We start from the raw sequence: 9821 nt of genomic DNA on the forward strand, positions 1-9821 counted from the left end.
TAACAAACATGGAAAATAACTACTCCTGTCAAAATTTGGGGAGTAAGGTTTTTTATGTGATCTAGGGTGACCTTGAACTCTTGAGTTTCAAGGACCCTCGGTTTCAGCCTCTCTTTAGCTCCAAGGATTAATGGCATCTTTCTTCACACCTGGCTACCATCATTTGCCATTATTCATTTGACCTAAGAAATAGTGTGCCCATATTCATAAAGGTATTGTATTTGAATCACAGAATGGATATCTGGAATCTGGCAATCAGAATCATTTTCTTATCACAAACTACCACTGGAATTCTGGGAAATCTCCTTCTTATGTTCTACTACCTAGTCCTTTACTACAAAGAATACACATTAAAGCCCACAGATTTGATTCTCATCCACTTACTGGCAGCCAATACCTTAGTCGTTCTCTCTGCAGGAGTGCCCCAAACAATGGCAGTTTGGGGATTGAAGCAGTTCTTAAATGATTTTGGATGTGACCTCCTACTGTACATTCAAGGATTTGCTCGAAGTGTGTCTATTGGCACCATTTGCCTCTTGAGTGTCTTCCAGGCCATGACCCTCAGTCCCAGGAAATCCTTTTGGAATGACAATAAAGTCAAAGCTTCAAATTACGTTAAATGCTCCATTTCCCTACTCTGGGTCTTCTACATGGTGATACGGTTCATTTTCCTTGTGCACAATTTTATTAAAATGAATAGCAAAAATATGACAAGAAATCAAGATTTTGGATATTGCTCTATTGTAGGGCGTGATGAAATCAGTGACTCACTATATACAGTATTGGTGATGTGCCCTGAGTCCTTTTTTGCTGCCCTCATCACATGGTCCAGTGCCTCCATGATTGTCATACTCTGCAGACACAAGAGGAAGGTTCAAAATATCCGCAGCTCTCATGGTTCCAGGAGAAACTACCCTGAGTCCAGAGCGACCCAGAACATCCTTGTCCTGTTGGCTACCTTCCTGGCCTTTTATACGCTCTCCACCATCTTGCGAGGCTGCATTGCTCTATTGTATCATCACGGTTGGTGGCTGGTGTACATTTCTCGCCTCACTTCTCTTTGTTTTCCATGTTTTGTACCTTTTGTTATTATGAGACATTACTCAATTTTGTCCTTATTCAGTTTGATAAGGTTAAGAAAATAAATTTCTCCTAATTTTAGTATAACTATGTAAAATATTAGTTTGTCTTGTCATACAAATTTTACTCAATTATCACCTTATGAAATCAACAAAGGTTAAGGTTTAGCACATTGTCTTCCTAAGACTAGTCAAATGAGTATGGGAGTTTTGCAGGTTGGTTGAATCAACAGTCTATATGAACTGATCCTACTGTATTTAGTGCACAATGTATAGTCTTCAACTTTCAGAAAGTGGAGTTTTTCCTTTGCCCATATGATGTGCAAAGAAGCCAATAACTTGTTGCCAATAGAGCTGACTTTCTTGTGGCTTTTATAATCTCATGGAATCTCGACTGCTTGCCTGCTGTTGGATAGACACCTGTGTATAACACACTCTAATTGCAAGGCAAACTGACATCATGGTGGACCATAAATTGTACTTCTGGTGGCCCTTGTCCCATTACAGCTGCTCTAGCATGCTCTAGGGCCAGAAATCTTCTTCAGTGATCATTTTCCATGTGTTTTGATTTCAGCTGTTCCAGAAAAAGAAAATGTTTGGCTGTTGCCAACCTTATAGTCACAGTGTTCAACAAAGTCTGTGAAGATGGGCATCTCCTCTAGCCATGAAGGACAAAAATTATAACTCCTATCTTTCACCTTGTACCAAATCAATTAAAAATTATGTTTATGCTCATGAGATAATCTTCAATTTTGTAAGATAGTATTTTTCTTTTTTCCCCTCTATTTCTCATAGCTTTTTTTCATATTAAATTATCTGAGTCTGGTTTCTTCGCACTTTAATCCTTTTAGTTATACCCACTATATACTCTCCCATATAGATCCATTCCTTTTGGTTTCTTATTAGAAAAAAAACAGGATTCTGAGAGGTAACTAAAAAACAAAATGAAATAAAATATAACAAGCTCAAACAAAAAAAAACCCATCATATTGAAACTGGACAAACAAGTCAGCAAAGAAAAGGGGGGGGCTCTCAAGAAAAGTCCCAAGATTCAAAGATTCATTCATTTGTTTCTGCATCCAGGAGTCCCACAGAAGTACTGAACTAAAGGTTATCACTTAAATACAGAGGGCTTGGAGCAGACCATGTAAACCTGTGATTGCTGCTTCAGTCTCTGTGAGTTCACACGAGCTTTGCTCAGTTGAGAGAACCTGGTCCTCCTGATGTCCTCCTCTGTCCCCTTAGTCTCACCCACTCCTTCTGCCTCCTCTTCTGTGGGGTTCCCTGAGGTATGAGGGGAGAGATTTGATGGATACAACTCATTTAGAACTGTGTGTTCAAAGGTCTATCTAATCTATTTATCTATCATCTAACTATCATCTATCTATCTATCTATCTATCACATATCTATCTATATCTGTGCATCTCTCTCTCTCTCTCTTTCTCTCTCTCTCTCTCTCTGTGTATGTGTGTGTGTGTGTGTGTGTGTGTGTGTGTGTGTGTGTGTGTGTGTGTGTATGTGTGTGTGTGTGATATCTGGCTAAGGGTCTCTGTTTTTGTTCCCATCTGTTGCAGAAGAAAGCCTCTCTGATCTTGGCAGAATATGACACCGATTAATGAATATAACAGAATAACATTAGGAGTCATTTTACTTTCTTTTCTTTTCTATTTTTTTTATTAGCCAAGTAGTCTTTGGTTTTACCTCAGGACTCTGGAATATCTAGACTCTGGTTTTGGTAACCAAACACTGTCAGGTATGGATTTTATCTCATTGACTAAGACTTCAGTCAAATCAGACATTGATTGGTTACTCCTATAAGGTTTGTGCCGTCATTGTCTTGGCATATTTGCAGGTAGTTAGATCAAAGGTTTTCTGGTTGGTTGAATGTTTTCTTTCCTCCTTCGGTACCCCACAGAGTACCCTTGCATGTCATAGACACTAGAACATGGGGGTAAAATTTCTATGTAGCCATCAGCTGGACCTCTCCATGTTCAGTGACTTGTATGGGTGTTGTCTTCAGCAGTGGGTCTTTATTGTCAGTTTGCTGAGAGCAACTCATTGTCTTGGTAACTGCCTGGGCTATCCGGTGATTTCCATACGTACACTGGATGGTGTTGTGTGTCAAATTGATCCAAGCTGAAGTCATCAAAGGAGCCTTAGTCGAGGAAATGCCTTCATGAGCTCCAGCTGTAATTCATTTTCTCAATTACTGATTGATGTGTGAGAGGCCTGTCCATGGGGGTAGTTGCCATCCTGTTGCCATCCATGGGCTGATGGTCTTAGGTTCTATAAGAGATAAGCTGAGCATCCTGTGAGAAGCAAGCCAGTAAGTAGCTCTCCTCCTTGGCCTCTACCTCAGCTCCTGCCTCCAGGTTCCAGACTTGTTTAAGTTCCTATTCTGACATCCTCCAATGATGGACTATGATCTGAAAGTGTAAGCCAAATTATCTCTTTAATCCCCATCTTGCCCTTTGGTCATGGAATTTTGTGGCAGCAATAGAAACACTAACTAAGACACCATGTGACGCTTTGGCCAATAACACAATTAGATGAAACAGAGTCGTGGTACTGGAAGCTTTGGCAACATGAATTGGCCAGTTCTTTCTCCCTCATTACTTGGGAATTTAATTAGCATCACATTTATACTAATAGAAATTTTCCACTGCACTAGAACTAATTTTCCGTACTGCCAATCAAATGCCCTTCATTTCCAGCTGTCTCTTCCCTCATTCCCTCTCTCAAACCCATTTCCCCTCCCTTCCCACATAATCTTCTTAATCTTGTCCTTCCTCTCCTCTGGTACCAGTACAACCAAAAAGTCTATTATATTTCCTCATCCCAGGGAGATCTATGGGTCTCCCCTATTTTCTTCCTCTATGTCTAATTTCTCTGGGTTATGATTTTTATCATTTATTTAAAATCTCATTCCAGGAATAAGTGAATATATACTATGTTTTGTAGATGTATCCAACCTTCTTATTAAATAATAAACACGGAACCAATGCAAAGAAGAAAGCCAAGAGGTCAGAGCTAAGAGCTAAAACCTTACCCTTCCTCCTGCGGTGGTCCTACCTCTCCGAACCAGAGCTACCCCTGTGTTAAAGTCTTTATATAGAGTTCCTGTCCTGCCTTCTCATTGGTTGTAAACCCAACCACATGACCGCCTCCTCACAGCCTGTCTGTATAGGCCTCCAGGTTTTCCATGATTGGTATTAAGATTAAAGGCATGTGTATCCAATAATGGCTGTATCCCTGAACACACAGAGACTTACCCAGCTCTGCCTACCAAGTGCTGGAATTACAAGCGTACGCTACCACTGCCCTGCTTTCCTATACCTTGCTAATAGCTCTGACCCCCGGGCAACTTTATTTATTAACATACAAATAATATTTTAATACAAATAAAATATCACCATATTTCCCCTTTTCTATTTTAATAAAAAGGAAAAAAAGAAAAAGCTTATAACTAATATAAGAAAAACTATATACAAAAGGACAATAACTATATATAATATATACAAGTAATAAATACCTAAACAATGTCTAGTCCATTTGTATTTGACAAATTCAGAGAAAATAATTTCATTATCTATCCTATTTTGGTAAGTCCAAAATGTATCCTAATTAATCTTCAACTATAACTAACTAACCTTCAACTATAACTAACTAATCTTCAACTCCCTCAGAGACCCAAGAAGGAAATAATATTAGCTAACAAAAATAAAAACAGGAAGTGCACATAAGCAACTTCCAAAAAATTTGTGAGTTGACAGAAACAGACAGCTGTCTGGACAGTCACCTGAGGCTTCTCCGAAGTGCTGGGGCATCATCTTCAGCCTAAAGGCTTAGCATATCTGACAGACTCATTTGTGAAGTAGGATGTACACAAGGTCAACAGTTCAACCTCACATTGAGTGAGAGTAGTCCATGTACCAGAAACACCTGAATTCCACTAGTGTCATGTCATGATTCAGGATTTTAAATTCTGGAAATTGTTGATGGTTTTTTAATTCAGCTGTACATTCTTCTTGGCTGTGTATATATGGCTTCATCTCAGCATCCCATTCTTCTCCATATCCCTCCATCAAATGCCAGTCTACTATTGAGAGGCGTGAGCTTAGTTACTCTTCAAGAATAACTGTTTCAGCTGCTGTTCCATTGCACATCAGAGGCCATCGGCCCACTGCCTGTTCAGCTGCCTTAGAAGAAAAGGGCACTGTACCTTTTCCGAATTGCGAAGGCCACTTCAGGGATGGTGCCATATTGTCCTGGCCTCTGAAGATGCCTTTTGATAAAGCCATAACCACACTTGTTTTGGCAAGAATCAGTAGTCCTTTGTTTCATGTCCTGTCTGTTCATTTTGTCCTGTTGATTCGAGGATACTTTGTTGTCCAGTGGCTAACTTTTGCCACAATGAAAGCTAACTCCATATACAGTTTCTTCAATGCCCATATTTTCTCTGAAGTAGATTGGTACTGCCAGGAGCTGACATGTCTCGTAGTCATAACAAAAAAGAAAAATTTTCTAAGTTATTAAAACATTTTAAATGCCATATTCTGTAGATCTCTGAAGGGTTTGAAGATAACCTGTCTATCTAAAATATATCTACTCAATCTTGAAAACATACCTAATATAACTACAAGTTCTATTATAATATCTAACTACTAACTTTCATTTCTTTATATCCTAATAGTTGGTAATAACATTCAAGGATCAGAAAATTGCATTACATTGTTAGATGAACGGTACAATTAGAAAAATATATATAACATTTTCTAACAATATCAATTTCAATACATATAATTTATATACAATATAAAACAATCCAATCCAATGTAAAGTATTTACATTTTTCTTTTCTTTCTTTCTTTTTTTTTTTAATAAGAACCTTAAATCTAATCTCCTTTGCTTAGCCTTTTTCCTAACCCTTGACAAAAACTTGTAACCAACCCCCCTAATCAATGAAAATTATCCCAGACCCAAAACCCATTAAAAGACCAAAAAAAAAAAACCAACCGCCCCACACCACCTCTTTGGGAATGTGGGCGTCGTATTCTTGAAATTGCTTCCTGCTGGGTATGGGCGAAGGTATCTTTATCCTGAAAGAAAAATTTTAGGTTAATTGTCAAATTCTAGGAAAGGTAAATATATCCTTCGTTATCCAGTCTGTGTATAATGCCAAAATTCAGGGTTTATCTCAAATCCTTATTCAAGTAGTCTTTGAGACTGGATCATCTCAGCTAGCTCTTCTCAAAATTGCTCTGAGCACTTTGTAGTTCAAAGCTGATCTGTAGATGATGTTTGTCAGCTTAGTGATGTTATAATTGTCCACGTGGAATTGTTGTTGTTGTGGGGCCCCATCTTCTTCCTGGAGACTTCAGTGGATGTTAGGCCTAACCGTGATTTCCTGCAAAAAACTGATAAGAGACTCGAACACAAAGACTATATATGCGACTTTTTAGAATTAGTTAGTACTCTATATGACCATTTATATCTTAACAAATTTTAAAATGTATATATATCTATATATATTGATCTTGTAAATTTTGATATAAAATTCATACTTTAAGAAAAGTTTAAAGAATCAGAATAGAATCAAAGAGTTGAGATTCTTAATAGAATAGTCCCTTAATTAATTTGACTTTTCTCCTGTCCCATAGCAGAAGATGGCTCTTTTCTTCTGGCATGATACAGGGAGTTTGCATTTTCCTTTTAACAACATGCTTGAGTTTAAAGAAGGAGAGAGCCATTCTCCAACTCCAAAGTCAGCTTTAAATTTTAATTGAACTGGGACTATTAGAAGTTAAATAGTGTTAAATCTTTAAAGAAAAGAAGAAACAAACATTTAGGAAGACATAAAATTTTTTTAGATAACATACCCATACGCCATTTCACTCTGTTTCTTAGGATAGATGATTTGTTCCTTTTCTTCAGTTGTCTCATTTGTCCAGTGTTCTTCAAATTCCTTAACCTTCATTCTCCTAAAAGACAAAAACAAAAACCTTTCCCCAAGGTTTTTTGGGGATGTTCCTTTTTGACAAGTTATCTGATTAAATGAAAAGGCATGTGTTACTGGTGTAAGTTAGTTTAAATTGGATGTTTACGATAGTTGATGAACTATCACCTCCTCTAATTAAGAGGTCTCTCTTGTTCAAATCGAACCTTTATCAATTTTGATGGTACCCACAGCTTATCTTCTCCTGTAGAAATAAAAGCAAAACCTCGTCCCCAACGTAACACATACCCTGGTTTCCATTCTGAGGTCAGCACATCCTTAAAGTATATAGGTTGATTTAATTCTGTAGTTTTTTCTATTATCCAATGTCTCTCTGCAGCTGTTGTTCCTTTCTCATTGGCATTGAGAAAATTCAAAGTTAATAGAGCATTATGTAGTCTATTTCTGGGGGTTTTTGTTACTCCTTTTTGTTTATTTAGCATATCCTTTAGAGTTCTGTTTGATCTTTCTATAACTGCTTGACCTGTAGGATTATGTGGTATACTTGTAACATGGTTTATATTATAATAAGCAAAAAACTGTTTCATTTTAACAGAGACATATGATGGAGCATTATCAGTTTTGATTTGTGCAGGTATACCCATAATGGCCATAACTTCTAGCAAATGAGTGATTACAGAATCAGCTTTTTCAGAACTCAAAGCAGTTGCCCATTGAAATCCTGAATAAGTATCTATAGTGTGGTGTACATATTTCAGTTTTCCAAATTCTGAAAAGTGAAACACGTCCATCTGCCAGATTTCATTCCTCTGAGTACCCTTTGGGTTACATCCTGCTGGTAATGGTGTTTGATTGTAGAAGGAACAAGTAGGACATTTCTTTACTATTTCTTTGGCTTGTTGCCAGGTTATGGAAAAATCCTTTTTTAAACCTTTACTATTTACATGATGTTTTTTATGAAATTCTGAGGCCTCCAGCACATTTCCTATCAATAATTTATCAATCTCATCATTGCCTTGTGCTAGAGGGCCTGGCAGACCAGTATGGGATCGGATGTGAGTTATATATAAAGGATGACTCCTTTTTCTGATTGTATCTTGTAATTGAATAAATAATGAAGTTAATTCTGAAGCATCATGGATAAATTCTGCAGTCTCAATATGTAATACTACTCTTTCAGCATACTGAGAGTCAGTTACTATATTGAGAGGTTCTGAAAAATCCATTAATACCAACAGAATAGCATACAATTCTGATTTTTGAACTGAATTATAAGGACTTTGAACCACTTTACTTAAATTTTCTGATTTGTAACCTGCCTTTCCTTGTTTGTTGGCATCTGTATAAAATGTACGAACTCCAGATATGGGTTTTTTCCTCACAATTCGAGGCAAGATCCAATCAGCTCTCTTTATAAGATCAATTCTATTGCTTTTGGGATATTTGCTGTTAATTTCTCCCAAAAAATTACTACAAGCTTTTTGCCAAGCTTCATTTTCTATCCATAATTTTTCAATGTCCTCCTTAGTTAAAGGTACGACAATTTCTGCTGGGTCTATTCCTGCTAATTGACGAAGTCTCAATTTTCCTTTCCAAATCAAGTCAGAGATTTTTTCCACATAAGTTTTTAATTTTTTATTTGGTTTATTTGGTAAAAATATCCATTCCAATATAATATCTTCCCTTTGCATTAATATTCCTGTTGGGGAATGCCTAGAAGGTAAAATAACCAAAATGCAATCCAGCTTTGGATTAATACGATCTACGTGCCCTTCATGTACTTTCTTTTCTACCAAGGCCAATTCTTTCTCAGCTTCAGGTGATAATTCTCTTGGACTATTTAAGTCCTTATCACCTTCTAAAGTTTTAAACAAATTATTCAGTTCATCATTTTTTACCCCAACAATAGTTCTTAGATGAGAAATGTCTCCAAATAATCTTTGAAAGTCATTAAGAGTCTAGTCGATCTCTCCTAATTTGCACTTTTTGAGGTCTAATTTTTTGAAGTTCTATTTTATATCCTAAATAATTAATAGAATCTCCTCTTTGTACCTTTTCTAAAGCAATTTGTAATCCCCAGCAAGGCAAAATTTTCTTTACTTTTTCAAACATTCTTTCTAAAATATCTGCATTTGAATCAGCTAATAAAATGTCATCCATATAATGATAAATTATAGATTTAGGAAATTTTTTACGTACCACTTCTAATGGCTGTTTTACAAAATATTGGCACAAAGTTGGGCTATTCAACATTCCCTGTGGGAGAACCCTCCACTGAAATCTTTTAACCGGTTGAGAATTATTATAAGTAGGCACTGTGAAAGCAAATCTTTCTCTGTCTTTTTCTTGTAAGGGTATTGAAAAGAAACAGTCTTTTAAATCAATAACTATGAGAGGTCAGCCTTTTGGTAACAGAGTAGGTAAAGGAATTCCAGATTGTAAAGAGCCCATTGGCTGAATTACTTTGTTAATTGCTCTAAGGTCTGTTACCATTCTCCATTTACCAGATTTTTTTTTTTTATAACAAATACAGGAGAATTCCAAGGGCTGGTTGATTCTTCAATATGATGAGCATTTAACTGTTCTTCCACCAGCTCTTGTAAAGCCTGGAGTTTCTCTGTTGTTAAAGGCCATTGCTGAACCCATACAGGCTTGTCTGTTGACCATTTTAAAGGTAGAGCTGTTAATGTTTTTGGAAGATTATCAGTTGTTGTGCCCTGTTCTTGTATGACATGGATGGCTGGTGAGCACTCATTAGAATAATATCTTTTAATATTTCTCTCAG

At 36.8% G+C, this 9821-nt stretch overlaps 1 protein-coding gene across 1 annotated transcript; it reads left to right on the plus strand.

The window, feature by feature from the left end:
- Window positions 1-227: 227 nt before the first annotated feature.
- Window positions 228-1145, plus strand: LOC128095424 (vomeronasal type-1 receptor 4-like). The gene has a single exon (XM_052714350.1). The coding sequence runs from the start codon at window positions 234-236 to the stop codon at window positions 1143-1145; it is 912 nt and encodes a 303-aa protein (XP_052570310.1). The 5' UTR covers window positions 228-233.
- Window positions 1146-9821: the final 8676 nt, after the last annotated feature.

Source organism: Peromyscus californicus, unplaced genomic scaffold, assembly GCF_007827085.1.
Source record: "Peromyscus californicus insignis strain IS unplaced genomic scaffold, ASM782708v3 Scaffold_4__1_contigs__length_199733344, whole genome shotgun sequence".
Classification (NCBI taxonomy): domain Eukaryota; kingdom Metazoa; phylum Chordata; class Mammalia; order Rodentia; family Cricetidae; genus Peromyscus; species Peromyscus californicus.